Raw genomic sequence first — 27,067 nt, 5'->3', positions numbered from 1 at the left:
AAATTACAAACGAATCCATGCAAATTACAATTCGAATATACAATGGCCATGCAAAATGTTTCATAATAACGCTCGTTAATTTCTTTTTAACGAGTCGTGTATGCAGAGTATCAGATGCATACGTTGCTCTTTATGCGCAAGAAACAAACAAACGTTCGCGAATAATGGAATTGTTTTCTGCTTATTTATTACGATATATTTCTCCCTCTAGACTGGCTAGTGACTCGACTAACCGAATGGTATAACAGGGCGCGTAGCACGAGCATGTTAAAATGTCATGTTACGCGATAACGTACATGCTTGCTCCTACTATAACAGCTTAAGCTTCCGTATCTAATCGTGCTTCGAAAAGTTGACCGATATTACGTAGCTCGAACGTGTAAAGCACGTGACGGAAACACGCGGGGCGATTATCGAAAGATGGAGGGAAAATGTGGCGAGTCTTTAAGGAAACATCGGTGCACGTTGTTCAGAGTAACATCCAACTTGCCACGCGTGGAATTAAATTACGTTCGAGAACGATCAGCTCGTACAATCAGGACTAACGCGCGTAGAAATCGGACTTCCGTTTCGCAAATATTTTCGATCCAACCGAGCCGGGCTTCCTTCAACGGCGTACAAATTCAACGAGGAAATTTTCCGAAGCAGTATACGAGCATCTGAAATTTAAATGCACGCGAATTTGTTGGTTTCGCGAAAAACCCATACGAAACGTCGACAAAGAAAAACGAAGAGAGTAGCGGCGAGAGAGACGGAGAAAAGAAAAGGGAAAGATGGAAAAAAAGCGAATAGCTAGCGAGCATTGACTGTACATTATAAATTCTAGTTTGCATACCGAGTTTCGTTCGTAACGATATTCCTCGATGCGCCGCACGAAATATCCGTTTTATACAAAAGAAGAACATAGGAGCAAACCGTAGGTAATAGAATAAACACGCGAATCGATGCGCGATGTTGAAACGCGGCGCACACGGATTCGCTTGTTTGCCAACGTTTTCGCGCTTGTCTTTCGCCAACGTTCACGAAAATACAGTTTATTAACTCGATCCTTTGATGGACCGAACATTTTCCCGGGCCAACTTCGAACGCTGTACGAGATATTTTTAATCCACGAAATTTCTAGCTAACACGAAACCGAGTCTGCTCATCGGTTCCAAAGAAAGATAAACGGCAAGCTCGTCGATGGTGGATGATAGGAGCGCGAGAACCGGCACTGTTTCCTCGGAGAACGTTAAAAATTGCGAAATGGAGAAAATGAAGCGGGTAACGCGAGCACGAACGCGAAGAACCCGAATGAAAATGGTACGGGAAGCGATAGATAAAGGAAGAAACGTGTTGCGCTGCTTTCATAATCAGTAAAAATAGCATCGTGCAAAACAGTGTCAAATATAATCCAGATGAACTGTGCTGGCTAGCGTTCGTTCAACCCTCCGATGGTATAGGACGCGTCGAACTCGCAATAAAGCAAATATCACGATGAATATATTCAAAGCAATACGTTCGTCGAGGATGGAAAAACAGGAGGGAAACGAACGAGACATCTTCGTTGGCGACACAAATAAAAAGACTGGAACATGGAGAAAATTCGCGTAAATCCTGATTATTCGCAGCTTTTCGGATTTCTCATTCCGTATCGACGTTTCCACTTCCTTTACGAAGATTCTTCGAGCGGTTGCCTCGAGGTATAACGATCAAACCGAAGTGGTTGGCGAGTTCTCCAGGCGGATTTATAGCTCGCCTTAAGAAACAACGACCGTCGCCCATTTGTTCCTCCGGCAAAGATCGTTATCCCTCGAACGGACTCCGATAATTTAAAAAAAAAAACCGATGATATATCGCTGGTCATTAATTCGAGTACCGACCGACCCCAGCCAAAGTAACAGGTATTTCTTTTTCTCCTACGCGGCATACGTCCTTGCCCCCACGGCTGACGATTAGAATACGAGTCGTGTCACGCGACACTCGACGCCATCGCATCCCTCTTACCGCATTCCCGAACGTTCAACCTCTAAACCGTACGCTCCAAGATATTCGAACGTATTTGTGCGGGTGCTCCTGCTTTTTCACGCACAGTCTACAAAGCGACACGTGGCTGAAAACGCCCGTAGTGTCGGTCGAATCGATCGGAAAGGCATCGTCCATCGACGTGGCGCAAAGAGAAATTTTTCAGCGGCGTCGACGATCGTTTCTCCGTTTTCTGTGAACCAATCGCACCGCCCCCTGTCCTTGGGGTGCTACGCGAACTTTATAACGCGAGAGGAAGCGATGGGCGACAGGTTGCGTGGCGCCGCTTGCGTTTCCGTCGTTGAGCATTCCGCCACGTATTTCTGCCACGTATTTCGCTTGTTTGGTGCATGGCTCGTTCCTCACGAGGACAAACCACCGTCGATCGTGCGACGACTTCGTTTCGCATGGAAATACCACGCCACAACGAACTGCGCGCTTAAGAAATCTTCCGGTTACGTGCCCTCGTGACAGCCAGAAGTCGATGACCGATAGTTACGTATGGACGTGTACGGTCGTCGTTAGCAGTTAGAGCGACTCGAAGTGCGTTTGGGGAGGTAGTTTCGAGTTGTTCGAAAGGGTGGAATATATATATATATATAGTGTATAGTCGTCGTCTAGTTTCGACGTGTAATGGGCGCCAATGGGTTAGGTGTGTTCGGTTCTCTGTCGAAGTAAATTCGATTGCCTGATTACCTTCGCTTCTTCTAATATCGGCGAATAAGATACAGCGAATATGTTAATGCGAGTATCTTACGATTAACGTCGACATAAAAGACATAGTTTTATACGTAGTTGATATAATAAAGTGAAAAATAAAAGAATGCTATGCCGAGGGTTCGAAATTTTATTCCAGGATATAGCGCGAGGTATCGGAGATGATTTGATTCTCGTATTTTTCTCAAGATCCGGTCGTAAATCAAAACGCCGGATCGTGCCAAGTAGAAGCAACGGCGTAAAAATAATTTTAGAACGGTGGGTAAGATTCAGCTTCTCCGAAAACGCTTAAGCCGTGGTTAATCGCTTAATCCATCGACATAGATCTCTTTGTGCGCGCACAATAGGTCAGGATTGATTCCAGTAGACCGTAACTACTTACGCGCCACTTCCGACGAATATTTCCACGGTGGAAGCCACTCGTTTGATTCGTATCTCCGATCGTTATCGGACTGCATATCTAAAAATTATTTTTAACGAGACTACGCATTTGGTTGAAATCGTTCGACCATTCGCAACTACGTATCACGCGAAAACAAGTTTTTACTTGAAAGTTGCCAAAGATATTACGCGATAACACGTTTGCCGCGTCTCTCGAAAAGAAAATATTTGCATATTTCAACATTTATCAACGCGACACAGTTCGCCGAACATACACATAAATATTGAATTCACGACACTGGCGAATAATTGCGCCCTGTACGAGTGTTATCTGCCGCCAATAACATCCAACTTTAATAGTACTACCCTCGGAACGACTTACAACTACCCTCTCGTTGCCACAGCACTTCTGCTCTCCTGCACGTGGCTACTTACACGAGCATATCGACCGTAGGAGTTATCTTGTGACGTAATTATAACTTGTAGTTTCTAGTACTTTAGTTCACGGAGGTTAGTGCAAGGAGGAACAGGAGAAACAGGGGAAGAACAGCGCCGCAGTCTGAGAGATCGTCATTTGCCTGCCTCCGCTGAACAGAGATAGCGCGAAAGAGCGGGACAAACGGACGAGTAAAATGACAGATAAAGGACGAGAGAGAGAAAGAGAGAGAGAGAGAGAGCATGAGAGGAAAATGACAAGGAGGAGTGAGAATATCGTGGTGTTTGTAACATAGAAGATAAACGAAGAAAAAGTAGAGACGATGGAAAGAACAGATAAAAGTAGAAGAATGAAAAAGAGAAGGAAGGAAGACAGAGCTAGAAATTGAAAAAAAAGGAAACCAAGGGCAGAAGGGAAAGGACAACAGAGATTCGAATGTGATTTCGTGGTTTCGAAATCTTCCAAAAACAAAGCGATCATTCACTTCTGTCGTTAGTGTACCGTTGTTTTTGCCTACGACTAACTGCGAGCAAAAACACAGACGCGAGTACCGTATGATCGTGGATACTCGCTACATTTCACGATGATTATTCATTTTAATTAGTGTGTCGAAGCGGTTTCGTCTTGCTGTGCGACTAGGAATCGCGCATATAATTGCTGGTTAGAGACAACAGCAGCAGTCGTGTGTCCTTTGAAACACAAAGCATCGGTGCAACGTTGGATATCAAATATTTGATCCCACCTTTGGGCACGGATAGTCGAACGAAGAGGAAAAACACTAACGTGACAGCACTCGAAAGAGATGGAAACGGTGGTATTTCATTTTCGGCAACATATTTGCCCTTTGAACGTCATTGAACCGCGAAACCTTTATCACAGAAGCGTTTCCACACGGTGTAACCCTCGTCTCGACACTTGCAGCGTTGTTTGCTCGCTGTAGAACGGCAACCAACACTGTACACTACGCTTTTTCTTTTTGCTTCGAATCGCTCGAAGATATGCGACGAAGGCGCAATTAGCGATTGTTCACGCTTTCACCAATTAAGACCGTAGAGATATCGAAAAAGCAAGTGTCGCGACTTCCCCTTCTCTATATTCCGTCCCCTGTTTCACTCTTCTGTTGCAGCCAACGATTTCACGGCTTTTAGTTTACAAGACACTTGACTGGCTGCGAAAACACAGAAACGTTGCGGAAAGGCGAAAACAGATCGTGGAAAGTTGCTCGCAATTTTACGGTTCACAGATTGAACGAAAACGAAACTAAATTATCTTATTTCCAACTCTTAATACGGTAACTTCTAATTACAACTTTTGTCATCCACTTTTTTTTGGCCATATCTTAGAAGACACGATCAGAGAAAGTACAAGTCGAACGTTTTAATTATCTTGTTACGTTAATATCTATATACCGAGCTACATTGTACGTAACAAGTTATACTAATTTACCATCTTATACGATATGTACTTCGATGCTTGTCCGAGCAAATATCGTCTCGTTCGACTTGACAAACCACCTATTACCCGCGCTGCTTGTCCGCTCAATAGTTCCATTTTATTCGACGAAACAACCTACTGGTCGTGTCTGACCAGATACGACGCTATTCTACTTGCCGCGCTAGGACGAATCTATCTTACTTATCTGGTAAGGCAGAAGTCCAGACAAAGGTACAAAACATCAAGTCCAATTCCACTGCTTGTCAGATGAGACTCTTAATGCTTCGCTGACCATCCTAGAGTAACAATTTCCTAGCCGATATTATTCATCTTGTAGCGCTGTAACGGGAAGGAGGAGAAGAAAACAAAGGAAAACGGAAAGAAGATACGTTTGTGTCAAAATGTAAATACCAGTTATAGCTGATTTTAAAAAATGATGTTAGGTCAGGTCAGAAGGTAGTTTGATGATCGAAGAATTGTCTGTGCCGATGAGAATCCCTTCGATAACAAGTGACAGTAACGGTAAGAGGAGCGAGCTAACGTTTAATATCGTATGGCCGATAATTAATTGAGCTCGATGTACTTTGTTCGTAACTCTGTAATTCCGTGGAATTCAAAGAATAGTTAAACAGTGAGGTTAAATTTCGGTGTCGATCGAGAACGAACATATACGATTGGAAGTGTTGGAAAGACGTGAAAATTAGTTGACCAGAAGAGGGAAACTCGTTTAACTCGACTAGAAGCAAATCGCGCAGCTATCAATTTAATTTGGTTTCCGGTTGCTGCAACGCGAGCATGGTGTCGTCTTACAGGGCAAAAGAGCCGCCCGTGTATTCGTAATTTTCGTAACACAATACGCAGCACCGTGTGCACTTGGTGCGGCCAAGCGAAAGCACGCGCGCGCTAGTTTACGTGTATCCACGATTGACAAATTTTCAACGAGAGGACGGCAACACGTCTCCTATTAATCCGCCGCTATCGTTTATAATATGGCGTTGTTGCGAACTTTCTGAAACAGCCTGATTAATTTAACTCGAGCTTATGAAATTGCACCCAAAGCGAGCTTCATTCGCGCATATGCCGGAACGTTCTACGAAGCCAAGCAACGGGTACAACTTGTGACAGAAACGCATGGCCGCCCAGCCGGGGAAACACACTTCCGGTTAAACGTCCTGGATCTTTTTTCTTTTTCTTTTCCTTTATTTTTATTTTCCCCTTGGTAAATCCACGGCATAACCGGATGCCTGTCAAGATTTATCGCTCCTGTAAAAAGACACGAAAGGGGAAAAAATGCTTTTCAACACCCTGACCTTGCCTTTCCCCTTTTACTCTCGTTTCCTCCCAAGGGACCAGCGGCCGAGTTTATCGAACCACGCGAAGAATAATGAATCACACGCGGTACTATATCACCTGTTCCGGCAGGTTTGCGGTTGACAATTTCAAGTCAATCTAAAGCGAACGGCAACGTATACGTTCTACGTTTCCAAGTTTTTAATTACTCGTGTCAAAAAAAAAAAAAAAAAAAAAGGAAAAAACGAAATGGCCTGGTACGATCGATTTAGATTTCGATTTTTGATAAAAATGAAAATCGATCAATTTCAGCCACTGTAACGTTCGCGAGTAAATGCAAATGCGATAATTACAATTCAATCGAGCAAAATCGAAAGGATTAATAAACGACAGTCCATCTGATACGAGGGAAATTCTAACAATGTTTCCCCTGTACGGCTTCAATTTTAATACCTACCCGATCATTTGTGACGTTCATCAACCTGTGTTTGAATATTATAATGTAATTATTATGAAATTATACAATGACAGCGTAATAATCTTCGAGGGAATAATTCGAAAGCTTTTGTAATTGTCACGTCGCTTATTTGACGACTGCCCCTGCGTGGAGTAATTTGCGACAATCTCGTTAATAAATAATTAGAATTATCGTATCGTATAATACGGAATATTAATCGCATGTCGCCATTATTTATTGGGATCTTACCGAAATTCGCACTTTGCAAGCTAACGTTGAACAGAGAGACGAGAGGAGAGAGAGAGAGAGAGAGAAAGGAGAAAAAAGATTACAGCAACGGTGAAGAACAGAAAACGAATAGTACAAAGCGTAAATAACACAGTGCTGAACTTTCTAATTAATAATACCGCGAACGATTAATTATAGAGGGGAAAAACTTTCGAACAAACACGCCGACCGCTTTTTAACGCGGCTGTTGTGGCCGGTGGTTTGGTACAATTTCCGCGTAATTACTGAAGTAATACCAAAACAACTCTCGTTAAAACTATTCTGGCCGAAGTAGGACGATGTCAAGTGGAAGCGGAGGTGAAGGTTTTAGAAAGCTACCAAACGAATAGCAGAGAATACCGTTTCAATTATTACCCGTGTTATTATTCCGAAACGGCTTAAACTATTTCAACTTTTTGTTAAACGAAACGGAACAACATAGTGTACGTACACGATGAATCGGCTTTCCGATAAAATTCAAGAGTTCGAAAATTCCGCCTTCCGTTTCTCTCGTACAATTCTTGGCAAACGATGCACGCGACGCGTTTTCCCTCCGGTTGCCGGTTCAACTTTGACTTCATCTAGAACGCTTCGTTCCCTTCAGGCGCGTTATCAAACTTCACCCAGATTCCACGGTTGTTCACAGCTGCAGATCCATCGCGAACCGGCTACAGAGCTCTTTACGAATTTACAGCTCGCTCTGGCCGAGTTTCGTCTGAATTTGCAACTTGAAGCACAACGGTCAACCGACTTCTCACGAGAGACACGACTGTGTACCGACACAATTATGAATCGTATCGCGTTTCATGATCAACCGTAGACTTAATTGGATCGCGTGGACAACGACGATTACGTAACTATTCGGAGTGGATCGTAGTACGTTTACGAGGCAACCAAATCGAATAAATCATCGATCATTGATCCCGGGATAGCTTCAACCGCCACCAAGTTGATGACAACGAAATCCTTTCGTCGACGACAAAGGGAATATGGAACGACGTATCATCGAACGTGGAATTATCGGCGTGATGGCAAGCTGCGTGAATTTCCTCGACAAGCAACACGTATCGATATTGACGTAGTATCGACCGACGAAAGCGGCGGAACAAATGAAAACGTTAATTCGAAACCAGGTTGACCAGGCATCGAGCTGAACGAGAACGATCGAAAGCTTTGAGCCAGCTCGAGTGCAATAAGAGCCCTGCTGCGCCAATGAAATCTAACGAGCCGCGGTTAATTTTTCTAATTTACGAGAGCTTTCGCTGAATGCCTGAATGACCAGGTTTCACGAGCACTCGCGAGAATTTGATAGTTCCGTCGAACGTTTCTCGTCTGATGAATTGAATTCTCTAAACGATGAAATCACCGGAACGAAATTAATTGCTCGTTCCAACTTATGGCTTTCTATTCATACCGAGTAAAGTTAGGCTAGTTTATATTCCAAAAAAAAAAAAAAACGTGCAGATTTACCAACTTATTAAAATAATTGCCCTCGCCGTCTCGGTGGTGTCACGTTATTTTTATCATCTTCTCGGTGTAATATTAAAATAATACATCGAGCTTGTAAGAAGACGAAGGATAATTTTTCAAAGGATTTTTATAGATTTACAAACTTTGGTCATCGATAATCGTAGTGTTAACTGTGGCGGAAGAATAACGATAGGTATCGTCCTGTCTTAAGATATTTTCCTCGCGATAATAAATAACGAAGGATACCCGGTTAAAACGTACAAGTTATTTCATCCAACACCGCATAAATCGTATCTTTTTGATCGGCCTACCGTACGAGTGTTCGTAATTCCGCAATAGCCAATCGTTAGTCGATACTGTCCTCTTCTTCGAAGCCTTGAAGCGCCCTCGAAATGTTCATCGAAAAATCCTCGACCGCGTAACCCACATGCGTCAATCGTTTCCTGTATGCCACTACGAGATCGAGCTCGCGTCACGAAAAAGATCAGCGATTATCGATACCTCTTGGAATTTTCAAACGGATCTACGTATATGGTCGACCAACAAGTTTCGCGATCTCTAACCGACAAATTAACGTACTCGCTGTCAATAATTTTCGGAACATGGGGAAAAAGGAATTTGAACGAGTTTGAAAGAGTTTGCCTTTAAATACAACGTTATCGGGTTACGAACGTTTTCATGAGAACGTCGATGTATTCGTGAGAATTTAAAAACTCTGCCTCCCTTAGATATCCAGGCGAAAAATTGTCCATTTTCTCAGAGTCGAAATATTGATAATAAACGGTCGCAAGATTCAAGGTACCAGCGAGTCGCTTGTTTTCCTCGAAGAAACGAAACTCTTTCGTCCTTTGTGGAGAACAGGCTGAAAACTTCTTTCGAATACGCGGACGCTGCGGGCTAACCGAAAGAACATACTAAGAACCGGAGGATTACGGAGGCACGCGGGCTCGAGGTTGGCCAAAAGCTTTTGTCTAGAATTGCTTGAAAACCGGCAATGAGAGTCCTCCGAAACCCTCCCCCTATCCAGACCAATTACCTTCTTTTCTCTCGTCCTTTTCTCCAGTCCCCTCTTTGCCCTTTTTTTCCCCTCGAGGTGTCGCGAACCTCATCCCGCGACAGAAATTTCGTTCGCGTTCAATTTTAGCCGCGGGATAAGGGATAAATGCCAAAGTCGTCCGTCTCCGTCGTTTTTCTCTCACCCTCTGTTCCTCCTCTCTTCCTACTTATCGTTTCCCGTCCCTTGCCGTGTCCCTTTGCCTACCACGGTTACTCCTACGCCCTCTTCTCTTTGCTAGGCTCGTGACACCTTGGAGTATCACGCGGAATTAAAAGAAGACGAGCAGACGTTTTCGTTTCACGCTTCGCAACATATATGCTTTCGACGAAATCGAAAAGCAGCTTACCGTAAAACGTACTGATCCGTGAAAGTATTAGAACGTGTAGGCTTTTGCGATTTTATACGCGTCGTTTCGTACGCTTTAGTTTTAGAATTATCGAGTTAATTAATCTGCTGCACTGCATTGATCCTTTTAGTTTGCACAGGCTTAAGAGATTACGTTGGAATTAATGATTCTTCGAATGTCACGTATACCTATATCCAGTCACGTATACCTATTTGTATGCCACACGGAGCCTCTAAATCGTAATCATCGAATTCTGGATAAACCCTCGACGTTTAAGAATTCAGGCAACCAGCGAACGCGCTACTCAAACAGACGCAGCCTACGAAATTAAGCCTGGCTATGGTTCTCTGTTTAATGTCGCCTCTTCAACCACCCTACGATTAGCACAGCCGACGAAAGTGTACAATGTGCATGAAGGAAATGGAAATAATAAGACTATGAGAAAGGTGTAAGTTCCTATGGACGTATTTTACAAAAATCATGCAGATTTCCAAAAATCGGCGTTGCCAGTTTATGGGATTTTTATGAGAAGGTAAAAATTGGTCGTTTCAGCTATTTTGATAGCTTTGTGATTAATTGAAACACAGGGAAACGACAAATTACAACGCGCGTGTCTATCGTCGAACGTATTATCATCGAATACACGATAGTGATAACTCGTGATAGTTCTTCTTCCGCCAAAATTGATACTACGAATCGTACGCTGGCAGGAATACGAATTACCACGCGAGAAAACGTGGCACGAGTTCGTCCGCAGTTGTTACAAATTCCAGCTGCGAGTCGAGAACTTTTAATTCCGCGTGATGTACAGCTGTACCGTACGTACTCTCACTTCGGACCACCGACTGATCGATAACGAGAGTGAAATTGAAATTGGCCGACGCCATATCGGCCGCTGGAAATCCATCGCCCTGGAAATTACACGCTGAGTTAAATATGATTTTTCGACTTCGTTTGCTCCAGTTAAATATTGTATACGCGCTACAGCGAATGATCTTCCATAATCGAAGGACAAAACTGAAATATCTGTTTAAGATATTTCAGGATATTGTACGTTATACGTCGTTATACGTCGGTAGGACTTTTTCAAATCAAAGTATCGTTTGTGAAACGTTCGATACGTAAAATTTGCAGAAAGTTTTAAACAGAGTCTAGCGAATCGTTGTACCATCACAGTCACCGTGTCAACTAACCGTGCAAAGTAGCAGAGAGAGCAGAGAGTTACAACAGCAACGCGCGTAGTCTGCAGCACAGAGCCGAGAGTTAGATGGTACAACATACACAACACACGCATCAACTAGTACAACAGAAACACACAGATATCGGTAAACCACAACAGTCAGCGATCATCTGCAGTCGCTCATTTTACACGATCCTAAACCCATTCGCACTTGGATGGCCTCTCGAATCGGCGAGAGAAATTTAAACGACACCGTCGTTCGATCTGCAATCTTAAAATACCTAAATCGTTTATACGCGATGAAAAAATTCATTTCGCAATCATTCTCTTCGCAATGGAGTTTCGTTTGAAATTCTCTCCGGAATCGATCGTGTCGCGACGATCATCCTTTCGACCGATCTTTTATCTGGAACAATACGCTAAGAGGTAGGGTACTTTGTTCGAGCGATCGAACGATTCGCGCGTTTTCTGCAGGTAGCTGTCGCTACCGTAATCGAAGGAAGGGGAATTGGCGAGAGGGAAAGAGGGTGTCGCGAGGTCGCGCAAAAGCGTTGGCCCAATTTACCACCGCAGCCAATTAGCCCGACATTCGGTTCTGTGCCCGTATTCAAGACGACCCTTACGTTATTCCAGCCATTTGGAATTGCAACACGCAGCGCAGTAATTCCTTCCACGAGCGCGTTCTATGTACACGACGTACGTATATATACGTAGGGACCGGCAACTTCATGCGCTCTGTTATTACGTTGGCCACACATAGATGCACACACAGGGCGAATGGCAGGGGTGCTTAAAGTTGGACGTTTTGGTAATTCGACGCCACTCGTACACGGGTACGGCCGTGTAACCGGCGGCCAGGCCGGCTGCTACAAGCGACAATTAGAATCTGTTTGCATAATCAAGATAATAATGGAAATTCTGAATGGCGCGCGGGGGATTATTTTGGTCCGCCGCGGTATATGTATATACAACGATATAGGCGAAAAGGAAGCAATACCGTGTTATTACGCTGTCAGGAAACGAAGCCAAATTCGTGTCAACTGGAATCGCTTACTATTTTGCGCGGGAAATCTTGCATCTCCGATCTAATAGCCCGTATCGCGATACATTTCTCGCGGAATAAAAGAGAGAAAGTTGACCGTTTTACCGAAAAAAGAAAAGAAGTATTAGCAACGAAATGCTCAGGATTTTCAACGATATCTCATCGACTAAATTATCATTCTAGGATTTCTATTCCGTATATTCCATTCCTAAGATATTTACCTGGAAAGGGAAAAACCTTGCACCTTAGTAGTACCGTAACAGGATCATTTTTCACCGGATGTTATTAGCACGGAAGGACCCTATGTGGACGACGAAATGTCCTTAGATAACGTCTAACTAACGACTGTACGACCGATCATCAGCCTCTGAGCGACAAGGCAAAGAGCGTAGGCAAAGGAAAAAAGTCAGTCGATATCCTCCGGTCCAATCGACAGGTCCGATTTCATTACAACCCTCGACCGTATGCCCATTTTCGGCCGAAGCCCTGTTGTACGAATCCGGGCAGCGCGATTGATCACCCATAACAGGTTCACCGATGGAAAGAAAGAAAAGGGAATACGGGCCGAGCGAAAGGTGAACCGTCCTGTTGGAAAGTTGAAAATAATAAATTGTTGCCATTAGCAGCGAACGCGGGGCTCTAACTGTCCGTCCAGATGGCAACTGTACAACGGAGAAAGGCGAGGCTTTCGAACCAATTTATCCCTTTGGCCGGTGAATTCCCCGTAGCTGTCATCGGTGATAATTCTTGTCCGGCCCGCGTTTCAACTATCCGACCGGAGCGTGCGATATCTGTACCGAATGTAGAGTAACTACTGGCGGTGAAATAATTTCGTGACACGAGCAGGCGTCGTGGTAATAAAAAAGAGACAAAAAAAGGGAAAAGGTGGAGGAGAAGAAAATAAAACAGCGACGCGGCGCGGGAGGATGAAAGAGGGTGAGAAAAGGGTGCGTTCGTGAGCGGAAACGAGAAAAATTATCGCGCGACGTGTTCCACCCCTGTTGGGACGAACGTTTTTCCGGCAAAGTTAGCTCGCCAAAGGTATCGGTTCGAAGGATCGCGTTACTGTGCCTCTCGAAGGTAATGCTCGATCGATTACGACGCTCTTTCCGTGTTCCTGGGATTAAACGGTGTAACGAAAGAGCGTGCGTTTGATTCGATTCGTAAGAAGAACCAAAGGTAACGATGAAAATCGACGGACGACGTGTCGTTTATGCAAACTTTAACCGAAGACATTCCGCTTGGTTTCGCGAGAACGTTTTCTTCTCGTCGACTCTGAGATATCGAGTTTTACGAATCGACCAACTCCTGAAGTTTATTCCGACCTCGATCGAGATAAGTTTATTCTGTTCGGCACGGATCAAGTCGAATACAATACCATTCGCGGATACCAGTTTGACGTGTCTTCTTGCCAACGAGGAAGTTTGGTCAGACTCGAATCGACAGACGACAAGAGTCAGCGGGACAGTCGGAAAAATGTACTTTGAACTTGTTTCTATTCGGCCTTTACCACTCTAACCGCGACTAAGAAATATCTTTCTAAATCATTTGGAAATATTTTTTGATCGATTTAAATAATGGATAAAAGGCAGGAACAGTCGTCGTTCTTATACCGCGCGTACGCTCTAAACACGCTCGACGTTTCGAACAAACTTTGGAACGCTCGGTGATACAGTTTCACGAAGACCAAAAGAATTCCGTTCGAACGGTACTCGGAACCTCGGAGTTTCGTTCCGTTTCGCGTACAAAGAAGAAGAAAAGCGATCTATGAAGAAGCAGTGGATACGCGAGTTCCTTCCGTTCGTGTCTTTGAAAATGGCAGCACGGGTTGTTGCGCGTGTCGTAGAACGGATCCGGATGCAATGCCGTGTGAAATAAAGTAGGCGTGAAATAGACGCGTTCTTCACGCGGATTCCTCTTTCCTCTCGTTTCCGTAACGTGTAAGAGTGCAAATGTGTCCTCGCGTAAGAGTGTAAGTAGTCGGCTCGCAGCACGAGCACGGAAAGAACCTCGACGCAATCGTGTGACGAACTGCCGGCAGAGCGGCCGGATGCCATTTTACGAGAATTAATGTAAACACAGAGAAATACTCGAGCGTGGTAAATTGACGCGAACAAATTAGATCTCTCGTCATGAAATTAACACCCGTCGTGGAACGGAGCGTCACGTCGTTCCGATCGTGACACGTAATTATTCCTCGCTTTTTCGTTTTACTCTGTATTTTCTCTCTCTCTCTCTCTCTCGCGCTTTCGTTTTTCTCTCTTCGTAGTCAACTTTTCGAATTATTATCAAACCGCGATCCACGTTCACCCCTATGGTCGTATAATATTTCAAAAGGAATATCAATGATATCGTACGTTGTTGATCTTCGTGACGGGTGTTTGTTGCACGATAGAAATGACTTTTACGAAAGCATTTTGGCAACCTGTTGTTCGTACTATGTACCGAAATAGTTTCGTTATTAAGGTATTAAAAGAGCTTGCATGGCGCTTGGGATTTTAGTAATTATGACTAGTTTATGAACATGAAACGTATCACACCGTTACAGAGCATTATGCTATTTAATATACCATTACCGTGATACACTATTAAAACATATTACATCAGTTTAACAGCTGCAATTACATCCAGTATTGTTCTATCCAAATTTTCTCTGCGTGTACGTTACCGCCTTTCGCCTAGGGTACTTTATCGACTATCGTACAACGAGATCTATGCACAAAATCTTTCTCTCGCGAAATTACCATCGAATGGCTGACCCGAACGAGTCTCGCGAGTGATTTTCGGAACTACTCGATGCGGGTCTGCGATACGTCGAAGCAAATTAATTCCCGGAACAAGAAAAGAGAAACGATGATATAACGCGAGTGCAAAAACAACGTGCAGGTTTGGAAGAGGAGAAGTATACGAAAAGACGTCTGCACTTAATTTCGTAGCGCTAATAAGGTTACGTTGAAACAGTGCTTCGTATAGCCGTGCTTTCGCTTTCGCGTGTAAGTTAATACACGTTAAAAGCAGAAACGCTTTCCGTAGCTGCAGAAACAAAGATAAGTATATTAAACGGATTTCAAGTGCTTTCTGTTGCTGCGGCAACAAAGATAAGTGCATTAAACGGATTTAGTTTCGAGGCCTGGGAGAAGATGACGAGCCACTTTGTTAATTGAGTTTTGCCCTTACGATACCGGCTGTATACTTCTCCTCCTCGGGGGGTATTAAATAGCGCGGGCTGCATTAGCCCCGACTATCGACGATACTTCCGGTATATCGTGCGAACCGAAGAATATTAATTACTCGATTCGCCCCAACGAGAACCACCGACTTATTTTCCAATTACGATTCGGATAATTAGAACTCTTCCAACGAACGCGCTGGCAGGCAGAAATTGATCGGTCTATTTCGCGCTGAGAAATCGTTAATATGGATTTGAAATTCCTGCCGTAATAAAGGCTGTTGTCGTAATAGGAGTCGTTTAAAAAGGAAAAATCCGCGCAGAAGAGAAAAGTTTATACGTATTGAGTTGGCAACTAAGTGATTGCGGATTTTGTAATTAGATGGTAATGACAAAATCCGCAATCGCTTGGTTGGCAACCCAATAGTTCGTTAAAGTGCGTATGAATAATCTATGTGATCGGAATTCGTATAATAGGTATCCAGTGTGCACCCACTCTCCGTATGATTTTTCGTCCATTACGATAGAAATTCAACCGACGGGAGTTCGTTTGATCTCGTTCGTTCGAGAACGATTAAAATTTGAAATAAATGAAATAAATGAAAGCCCTGTAAATGCAACGAAGGAATTGTAAAAATCGGACGCGGATTATGCGAAAATGTGACAGAGATTTAACTCGTTTGCGCGTTTTAACTTTACGTACGAAATAATACATTTTTCTGTTCGTTAATTATACTTTAACGTATGAATTTCTCGTTTGCAAGTCGAGTGAAAAGTGGCCTCGTTCGAGCATTATCGGTGGATAATGGCTAGCAAGCCCGAACGATATCCTTTCCCCTGTCGGTGTGTAAAAGGAGGACCACCTTGCGTCTATGAAATCAGCACAGCACCGTAATTATCTCGACTTCCGTGAACTCTGCAAACTTCGGTATTACGAGATTCAAATCGAATTGCAGAAACTCGACAGAATGTCGCTTCTCTGCATCTGCTACCGACAATGCTCGCCGCTCGAGCGCGAATCAACGTAAAACGGCAACGTCTCGCCAAGAAGCGAGTTCGCAACTTCCCGACCTCCTTACCGTATTTCATCGGATTCTTTCGTCGCGCGACACTCTCTCCCTTCTGTGTTGCTGGCATCGTGCTCGACGTTCCCGCGTCTCCCTCTCGTCGATATGATTTCGTAATCTGCGCCAAGTCGCCGGCGACAGCCGCGGAACGAAATACCGCGAGCCGGTCCGAAGTAAAACACGTCGAAACATTCGATCGCCAATAGCGAACTCTCGCTTTTTTCCTCGGATCTACGAGATTTATCGCGCGACAGCCGTTCTTGTTTACGAACGAACGGTCAAACGAAGAGCAAAAGCTTTTCCCTCCGAAACTGATACGAGAAGTCGAAGAGTAAAACGTTAATTGCGAATACGTATCAAGAGGTAATGGGTTCATGGCAACGCAGAATTTTTAATCTCTATCTCCCTTTTACAGAGACGATCGTAGAAAAAGGACGAGTCCCTACAGGCCAGCCCCGCTAGCCATCGGCCTGTGCAACCGAATGGCTCGTGGATAGTTAAATTCGTTTTCATTTCGTTCCGTTTCGTCTCGTTTATTTTTCCCTCGATTTCACCGTGGCTGGTTTTTCGAGCTGACGTTAAAAGGCGCTGGCTAGGCGGCTGCTAGCCGATCGCACGTTTTATAGCATGCGTTTTAATGCGAATGCAATTTTACCGCAGTCCTTTAAGCAAGATCCGCGAATGCATCTACGATGGTACTGCGTTAACGGCGATTTGCCTTTTTAATTCCTTATAATAGCCTGTCTTGTATAATATTAGCACAGATTATATTGTACGCTATTTCACGAAGGTACGCGTCTTATTTCTATCAAAATTTTATTCGGGCCCTGAATCTTATTACATAGGAGACTTTTAAATCTGTCGTGCCTTACACTCGATACAACGTTACAGCAGGGAATAGCTTGGAACATCAACTGACCCTAACTAACCCTACTAATTCTTGGAACTGACTTTGTGAAATCTGGTGTTTCGTATTAAAAATAAAGAAATGCTCCACTTATCCTCGACACAGAGAAACCTAGTCGATATCTTGCTCGATGATCGATAGAAAAACTGATCAAAGTCCTATCCCACGACCATTTGGCGAAGCGACGCTCCTACGAACCGCTGCGAAAGGCTAATGGCCTGTGCGATACCAAACTGCATTAGGGAAAAATATCGGTGCAATGGATCTGTTAGGGAAAAATCGGATGAAAAAGTTGCGGTCACGTCGCAAGTTGGGAATTAATGAATGACCGCGAACCGGTCGAACAAAGAGGCAAGCTATTACGCGGTTGTCGTAGAGCGGCGAAGACAGCCAGAGTGCACGGTCTCGCGCGTCGAATTAATTAAACTGAACGCATTGTCCCCGCAGGCCATTTACCCGGAATATCTATAAAGCAGCTTGGTGCCTCGAAGGGACTCATTACGAAAATTGATACAGATCTCCGGCAACCGACGCAACCGGTTCATCAAGAGAACTCTGATTAAACAGACGATTCCAACCAATAGGGAGAAGACGATAGAAGAGTACCAGGTAGACTAAAAACAAGCTGAAAGTGAGAAAGGGTGGTAACAAAGAGAGATAGAGGAGGGTTGTAATGGAGAAGGGAAAGGGAAACAAGCAGCCAGGCAGAGGGGAAATGATATTGGAAAGGGAATTCAGAACAGTACCAACGGTGATCCTCCACTTTTCGCAATTTCTGGCCAACCTGGCCGAAAAGGAGAGACACTTTACAACACCTTACCTACTCGATTCTGGTTCATAGCCGCGCACAGTAGTTACTAAACCGATGGAGTATAGGATAAAACGAAGCAGGGACCGGCGAACTAATCAGACTCGGCCAACCGTAGTCGTTTCCCCGGAGAAGCGGATGCTTCCTCTCGGCGGACAGGATAATTTAAACTTTCCTACACGATGCACCGCGTCCACGTATCTCGATCACTCGGCTAAACAGAATTAGATACGAGCATCAAATTCAAACGTTAACCATCTCGCCGTCTTGTCTCGCCACAGTATGCGCATCCTCTCCTCTCTGCCGTCTGATCCTCGATGGATCGTTTTGTCTGCGTCCTGCAAACGGAGTTTCCAACGACACTCGCTCTCCGTTTCGTTTATGCTCGCGTGAAATTCGCATAACTCCTGCATATGTTTCCAAGATAAAAGCTCTCGTCGTCGACGTCTGAAATACGACGATGAAAAAGCCACCGATGGAACTGTCCCGTACGTGCGCGGAGACAATTTAAACTTTCCTTTCCAGCACGAATATCATTCGAGGGTTAATTACCGGTTGGATATGGCGAGCTGATCAGCTTGGTTCCGTGTCGTGCGTTCCTATATAGACCCGGGATTGCATTCCCGGAATCTGTTTCCAACTCGAATCAATGTTTCTTAAGCTACGAACAATCGTTGCTCTTCTTTCTTCTTTTAGAAGTTCGGGCGAAGAGAAAAGGAAGTAGTACGCGTCGGGTCTCGTTTCACGTACGGAGTACGAAAGAATTTGCGCGCGTGTTAAATCTCCTTTGGTGACAAAGGAAGAGAAGAACTACACAGTATCGATAAATAAACGCAAACTGATTCGTACGACAGATCGTAGTCTAACATTTTACCCGGTTTTGCCGTGAGCTACAAATTCGGATAAAACATATGTAGCTAGAACGTTCTATATCCTTACCCGCTCTCGTCCTTTCTCGTTTCGAATTCCGCCATAGCCCGCGTTTTTTCTCGTTCGATTTCCACCGCATTGCTTCTGTTTTCCACCGATCCACCACCACCGTTCCTTCAGTTTTTCCCCAAATATTTTTCATACTCCGGTCCACCGCGTTCATATCGGCCACCGATATAGGTAAAACCACGCGGTCAAACCGCGATTATATCGACCGTAAACGCAAAAAAAAAAAAAAAGGAAGAAACGCCGACCCAGAATCCGGACCGAAACGCGTATATATAAATCGCGATCGAATATCGATCGCCGAGGTATGTGGTACGTACACGTATACCTGTGGAGAGCACGAGTCGGATGGGCACACGCGATTCGCTGTACGGCGGGACGTGGATTTTCATCGGAGCCGGACTGCAAAGCTCTCCATCGACGGATCCGATCGAACTTTCGTTCCGTCTTGCCGTTAAACCTCTTCCATCGAACTCTGTCGGTTCGTTTAACGTATAAACCTTTCCTTCCAACCCACCCTCCACTTAGAAGACACCGAATGTTCAATTAAGGCGATCCCTTTCGAACGAGCCGGATTCAAGAGGATCGGAATCAACGTTAAAACTCGACGTCCAAAAGGTTTGGCGAAGCGCGTCCTTTAGGGTGCTCGCGTGAAACAGAGAAGTGAAAAATTCACAGATGACACGAAAACCGAGGCAATTTAACTTTCACGACGAAGTCGAAAGTGTGGTGCGCGCGTGCTCGAGCCCCGGCGAAGCTTTTGACGAAAGCCACCGGGTATCGGCGGTCAGGGGAAAAGGACTTTACCGGAACTGTTCCTAACGGAATACATTACTTCTTAATCCGTTTCTGGCGAAAATGTGCCCAGGGAAAACGAAGCAGAACGTTTGATGGCGCGACCGGGTTTAACGGTGATCAAAAAATAGTTCAATTTCTACGGTAAAATATATTTTCAACGTCCTCCTCCGAGGGCTTCGATACGAAACATCGGAGAGGATCTTTTTTTCCAGCCGGGCTGATTATTCATTTTTCCACTTTCACCGAAAGCTTGCGAGAAAGTTGGTTCGTTGAAACGCGTAATACTCGTCAACTATCGATTAAAGTTGCTTTGATTAACCAAATATCGCGCGATTGGAAAATCGTTTTGTAATATTCTCGGTACAAAGCGAGCAAGTTGTTCGATTTTCAAACATTCTTCTCTCTTTTTTCGCTTTTTCTTTTTTCCTTTTTTCGTTTCGTTGGAACCAGCAATAAAACCGAATCCGCGTAACGTGGTTAACGTCAAAAACTACACTACATTGTACGCGACCTACATTGTATACGTAACTATGGCCCGGAAAGGACATAACGCTGGAACCCCTCGTAACATGTGTGCGCATACGACAGGAAACTTCCCGCGCGACAATGCGTATAAAAAATCATCGTCTCGTCTTCCTTTCATTTTCATCTTCCGGATACATGGGTGCGATAGACCGGGACGATATCTGGAATTTGTGCGAGAATTTCTCCGGCGTCCGTGAAGCACGTGGATCTACGATAGTACGCGACGACGTTACGTCGCTGGAATCGAGGCTGGCACGGTAGCACGAGGAAATGAGAATTTTCGAATTTAGGAAATCGTAAACCACGGAAATTTCGTTATCCAGCTGCAACAGAGTGCGCGTATCACCCGGGTTAAAAGTATCGGCGCGGGGTGAAGTGAAACGAGTCAACGATTTACGAGGCTGACAGTCGTGCTTTAACATCTTTATTTCGCTGCCACTCTCGCCGAAAATTTATCGCCGGTCCGTTCATCTTTCCGTGGCCCGCGCAATTACAAAATAGCCTCGTTAATCGAGAGGCTTACGTCAATTACGCTAATGAGCGCCGCGAAGCGAGCGCGAACGACCAAGTTGCTATTACTCGAAAAATTAACGCTCGAACCGGTCCGCTATGGATCCGTTTAAAGGTACGCTTCGTTCAAATTTTCCGTTTCGAATTTAATTCCGATCACTCGTTTACGGCCAATCGAATTATTCAGCCGCCTGGCCTCCTTTGCCATCCGATCTTCCCTAAATCAGCGTATCAAATTGCCACGTTTTTACGAATATCTTTTGCGAAACGAAAGGATGATGCGGTAAAACAGCGTAAGTACAACGTGGGACATACGTTCTACCGCATCCTAGAAACCTGAGTTACGCAAACCACATGGATTGTACCGGTTCAGCTGTAAATCTTTACATATTTTATAACTGTTAGTTTTCCTGTACGTGTGTAAGCAAGAAATACGTGTATTGCACCCGGAAAAAAGAAGAAGAAAAGAATGTTTCAACCGTGTCCTATCGCGTTATAAAAGACCGTCTTATAGGAAAGTCCACGGTACCAACGAACATGGACGGAGTCGTCAACGACTCGTAAACGACTAAATAAACTCACCACCGCTCCTCGGTGTGTCAGTGGGTCCAGACCGTTGTCGCAATCCTGAAACAAAGAAAAACATTGCCTCGTTACTTTACGGACAGTGTATTGTGTATAGATAAAACTGTGAAAATAAATCGTTCTCTCGAAAACGGATTCCGTGGGAAACGAAAATCCAGCGAGATCTTTCGAAGTCTATGGCCGAGGTCTTTTCTCTGCCCCCTCCCCCCTTGTAACGTAATAGCTAGATTAATTTTCAGAAATATTCGAAAATTACCGCGAAACTTGGCCGACCGTGGCAACCGCTCGAGCGAAACGCACCCAATGGATGCTCGCTCGTAAGCTGATGCGCTCCCGCATTTTAATGAGTCTCATTTTTTTAATAATTAACACCGGTTCCGGCTGGAACCGGATCGCTTTCCTACATCCTCCTGGCTACAACGAAAATTCCCTGCAATTCGTCGGCAAGGTGAAACGGCGGAGCAACGATGAATCTTGAGATTCTCTTACGCGAATTCCTGCCGAGAAAAAGGACGAAAATAATAACGAACATCCGCTAATGCAATATTAGCGGATTTATGACACAGAAGATGGTCTACCGCTCGCGTTTGCTTGAGTTTATGACACGGTCGCGAATCTTCCGTTAGTTTCGAGCCGAGGAATTTTCGTTTTGACAGCTGACAGCCGGTGAAAAGAAGGATGGTGTTCGAAGGGGAAGCAGAAAGCGAGGCGCGTTGGTTTCATTCCGGGCCGCTATACGTGATGGACGTTTTCGAATATTAGGCTCAGTCGGAAGGAACTCGTCGATGATACATTCATCGATGATATATTAATCGAATGTAACAGTTATCTGGCAAACGAGAAATTAAGCGTAACGGTTTCGTTTCCATTAAGATTTAATTGACGCTTTCTAAGATCGATACATTTTCGTTTATTAATATCTTTTTATTTAGGTGAATCGGTTGAGATCAATGAGCGACTATATTAGACGACTGTCGACGTATTTTGAGATTAATCGAATTTTGAGATCGATCGAGAAAGCGTAAAAATTGTCAGCAACGGTGTTAAAATAATTAGAGAAACGCAGAAGTGTCGATAGAAATTGAAGCGTTAATTCTGTGTCATCGACAACGAAGAAATACGAGAGGAACTAATACGAAACTATTACATATTTTAACGAGATCCGAAACCCGTCAAACGCACGATATCTCCGGCGTAACAAGCGAAATTCACGTGGCAAACTCTGGCCGAAGAAAACCGTAAAGAATCGGCGTTGGAAGGGGTGAGTGGAGGGCGCGCGAGGTGTTCCAGCTGACTTTTCTCACTCGAATCTTCGGTGTTTCTCGTTCGTCGAACATAAACGGCAAAGTTAACGTACTTACAGCTCCCTATCGGAGCCAGATCCCCATCGTGTGCGCCGGTTTTATATCTCCTTCCTTTGCCACCCTCTCCAACGCTCCACCCAGTCCTCCACGACCTTCGCCGCCGCCTGTATAAGCGCGAACCCCCGCCCCCGTAACTTTCGCATTCAAACTTTATCTACGGTACTTTTTGAGCGCAACGTCAACTCTACATCCCGCATGCCAGTCCTCTCAAACTCGCTGAATTACAAATCGAACGTGGCACCCTGTGTACGAAGAAGGAAAAAGGGGGAATAAAAGCGTCGCGAGCAACGGCGGAACGAAAGAAAACTGAGAGATGGAAGGAAAGATGGAAGGAAAGAAAAAGGAGAAGCTAGAGAAGAGGAGGACGAAGTAGAGGAATAGAAGCTCGGTTTGGGGATCGAGAAGGAGGCAGAAACGAGGGTATTTCAATCTCGTTCGTTGCCTCTACGCCACTCCGACGCATCGAGTTCGAAAACTTTCGCTTCTCGGCTCGTCCAGCTGACTGAGTTTTTCGAAGTGGTAAAGAAACCGGATCCTGGTTCAGAGATCGTGCACATTCTCACTGCTCACCTACACGCCACGCCCCCCTTCCCGTATCTTCCTTCCTCTTTTGCACGGTTGGTCTGGAAAAAGCGGGAATGGCCTTCCGCTCGGCAGTTTGTTTAACGAAGCGACCCGGTAACGGTGGATATTCTTTTTGCCAGCAGATAGGAGAGGGAAACTTTACTCGCTCTTAATTCTGTTTACAGTAGCGACGAAAGCTCGTCAGAAGTTTAGAGAGCGGGATAGATTAACGAGCGTGGTCATAAATCCTCGAATTCCGGGGTCGAAAGGCAGCCAGAGCTGCGTCCACCACGCTGAAAATAACCGTTTACTTTGCCCGTTATCTCGATCGTAGAATGGAACTCTCACTTGCTGTAATTGCATTCCAACCATTGGTCATTGTCGTCCTGATAAACCTTACCCTCTTTCCACTGTTCCTTAGATCATAGAGCTAAAAACCGAGCAACGACCGTTCGTAATGGTATAAATTGTCGCGTCTCGAATTTTCTTAATGTTGTTGTGGTCACCACTTCTAGGAAAACTCCACATCTGATCTTTTTAGTTTTCTCAAGCGCCGAAGCCATCGACAGCATATAGACAAAAGAATAGCAGCAAGGCAGACCATAAACAGTAGACAGGCGACGTTGGCTTCGGGGTTTTCAGTTATAAGGTAACACTGCTAGCGTGCGGATCTGGACCAGCTCAAATTCTATTCCTACTTATTATTACACTTCACTATTAAATCAAATATATATATTTTGTACCTTACACTTTATCCACGCGTTTTTCTCTCTTTATACACCGAATAACCTCAACACTTAAATCTTGGAAATTGGTCATCGCAGAATCTCGCAAACCAAGCACTCCACGCTCAGTTCGTTTCCATCGTCTTCCTCCTTTCTCTTCGTTTTGCTTCCATACGTCATCCACGCCACTTCCATTTTCATCTTCTTCCGCTACAAATTAATGGTTTCATCCTCCGATCGATCGCTTTCTACGTAGCACGGATTAAATTTGTCTAAATTTAAATTCGCCAATGGCCGTTCGTCGCGATGACGAGCGGACGGTAATGGATACGTCGTGGGGTTATTTTTATATAATAAAGCAGTGTCTTTACGCGGCTCCCTTAACGGCGTTCCTCGGCGAACGATTTGGCAGAACGGTTCCCGAAAAGTCATAAAAGTCAACGAGGACGAGAACGATTCGGTGGCAGAACTGGCGCGAAAAAACGAGTGAACCTCGTCATCGAGGCCATATACGGCGGCAGCCAATGGTTGGTCGTTCGTATAGGTGAACGCAACTCGGTTGGCGGGTTCTTACATCCGAACGACAATATGTATCGCACGTATGTGTGGGTCGGGTTGTAAGTTTAACAGAGGAGGGTACCGGCAAACGAGAAAGATAAGAGGAACGTGGGTAGACTCGCTACTTCTCGCTGCCGATAAGAGATCACACCTAACTTAACCTAGTCTTCGACCTAGGACGAACGACCGGCAGCAACCCTTACCAACGACCTACCATTCGGTTGAACTGGTTACGCTCCTAATATCTTTCTACTTTTTGTTAAACGATAGAACTACCACGCCAGTCAAATTGACTGGTTTTACAATTTTATTTTAAAATCCTTACTTCGTGTTATATTATTTCCCCGATGATGTAATGACTTTCGCAACGATAACTGAAAGAATAATATAATGAGTTTTATTTTGTTCTTTATGTATTCAAACTGAAAATAATTTCGTATGAAAGCTACTTATGCCAATACCAATCGAAATGACTGATACTTGTCAAAGTGTGAAAGGATGCTGCAATTTGTTTATGGAACCACAATTGACCAGTTTCTTCGTTTTGTACAACTTGCCACGCGTTTTGAAAATTTTTACTGCCTATCATTCGATATGATGATATCAGCTATCGATTGCTAGATGCTAACACTAGCTAACACTAGCAATACCACACCAGTTAAAATGATTGGTTCTACAATTTTATAAATATGTCAATCCTCGTTTAGGGATGATGGTCCCAGATGGATTAATAATACCAAAAATATACTACGTAACATGGAATTCCTTCTGTAAGAAAATAATAAATCAATAAATTTAAAAATATTCTATTATTACGTATTTTTTAAAGACCAATCATTTTGGCTGGTTTTGTTAGAAATAGCTTCGCGTTAACTATCGGTAGCTCTAGCGTTAAATAATGGAAAAGCGTTCTTCGATTATCGTATTGCTAGTTTTTTATCGCGCCAAAAATACTATAGTGCCATATATCGATCGGATCGAAAATCGAAACGGATTTTGCGAATCTTAACGCGCTAACGGAAGACGCTACGTAATTTTTATAAAGCCGAGAACAAAGATAGGTAAGTATCGGATTAAATTACGGTGTTTAAAATATTTCTTATATTTGCCCGTTGTGCGTGTTTGCTTCCTATTATCGATTTTTAGAGGATCGATAACGCTAAGAGGCAGGAACGCGTGATTTACGTAAACGATCCACTAATTGCTCGGAGCACCATGTGAATAATCTGATGATCAGTGGCAAACAAATTGCAGGCGAACACGCGCTACTTAATCCGCCGTATTCCATGATTTTCCAAGAGATCTGCTACGTAAAGAAACAATCGCGTTTGAACCCCGTTTGCTTCGCAACGAAAAGCGAAAACTTTTCGACGCAGCGTCGAACCGCTTCGAAATGATAAAACGCGTTATACGAAAAAGTAGAAGAAGAAAAGAAGTAAGAGAAAAAGGAACGGGAGATCTAATTTGGCGAATGGAATAGGACAATAGGCGATGCGTCGAAACAGCCGTCGCCATTTAGGTATATTTCGCTGTAATTACTGGTTAATTCGTTTCACGACAAATTTGCTTAACCGCGATCGGCCGCGAATTCACGAATTGCGAAGCAAGAGAAAGAGAAAGAGTGTGTGAGAGAGAGAGAGAGAGAGAGAGAGAGAAAGGGTGTATAATGGGGAGGTAGAGAGGTAGTTCGGATCGAATGTAATTTACAAAGCGAACGAATTCCTGGCTGTTCCGCGGCGAGTGAATCGTGAAAACACTCTCGGAACCATTTTTATTGAAATATATTTAAAGCATGCGCGGAAAAAAGGTACGACTCCCCTTTTGAAACTGTAGTTACAGAATCAACGACAGAGGGCGCGGGAAGAGGAGAACGAATGGAAAAGCAAGAAAAAAGAGAAACAAAAAAAAAAAAGGTTGAAAAAAAAAAACTAGAACGATCGCTGCAAGCTGTTGGCACAGGCCCCATGCACACTGCAACGTGCCCGTATGTGTGTATAGATTATCTAAATGGATCGTTCCTATGTGCCGGTACACGGCCGCGCATCCTACCCTGGTTCTTTTAGCTCGTTGCTTTTAATGACGACGTTACGAGTGGCTTCGATGCTCGCCATTATTCGAATAATTTACGGCAAATGTTTATCTAAGATAATTGTCCGAGCAAAGTCTCTTCGATAGTACACAGGTAGGTATCCAGGTAACAGGCTTGTTCGTTTACATAATAAATTATTTATCGTAAACGAGGATGTAACTGGGCATCGATGTTTGCTGAAAGCCAGCCGATCGAGCGACCTTTTCGATCAAACTATACATTTGGGTTAAAAATGATTCGCTACGTGTAACAATCTGCTTTACATAGTTACACGTTTCGTTAGCCGTGACGTAATTGGGCGAAAAATATCTCTGACGATTCGTTGGAACAACCGATAACGTTTCAACGACTTTTCTGGTTTCTGTACGTGCTGCAACATTT

At 44.2% G+C, this 27,067-nt stretch overlaps 1 protein-coding gene across 1 annotated transcript in view; it reads right to left on the bottom strand.

Annotated features, from left to right (window-relative positions):
- Window positions 1–27,067, bottom strand: part of LOC126919699 (B-cell receptor CD22) — a 309,936-nt gene that overhangs the window by 211,312 nt on the left and 71,557 nt on the right. The window contains exon 3 of the mRNA XM_050729194.1: window positions 21,384–21,428. Coding sequence (XP_050585151.1) covers window positions 21,384–21,428 — 45 coding nt within the window. The remainder of the gene's footprint in view (window positions 1–21,383; window positions 21,429–27,067) is intronic.

The sequence above is a fragment of the Bombus affinis genome, chromosome 8, assembly GCF_024516045.1.
Source record: "Bombus affinis isolate iyBomAffi1 chromosome 8, iyBomAffi1.2, whole genome shotgun sequence".
NCBI lineage: Eukaryota > Metazoa > Arthropoda > Insecta > Hymenoptera > Apidae > Bombus > Bombus affinis.
This window is presented reverse-complemented; position numbering and strand designations above follow the sequence as displayed.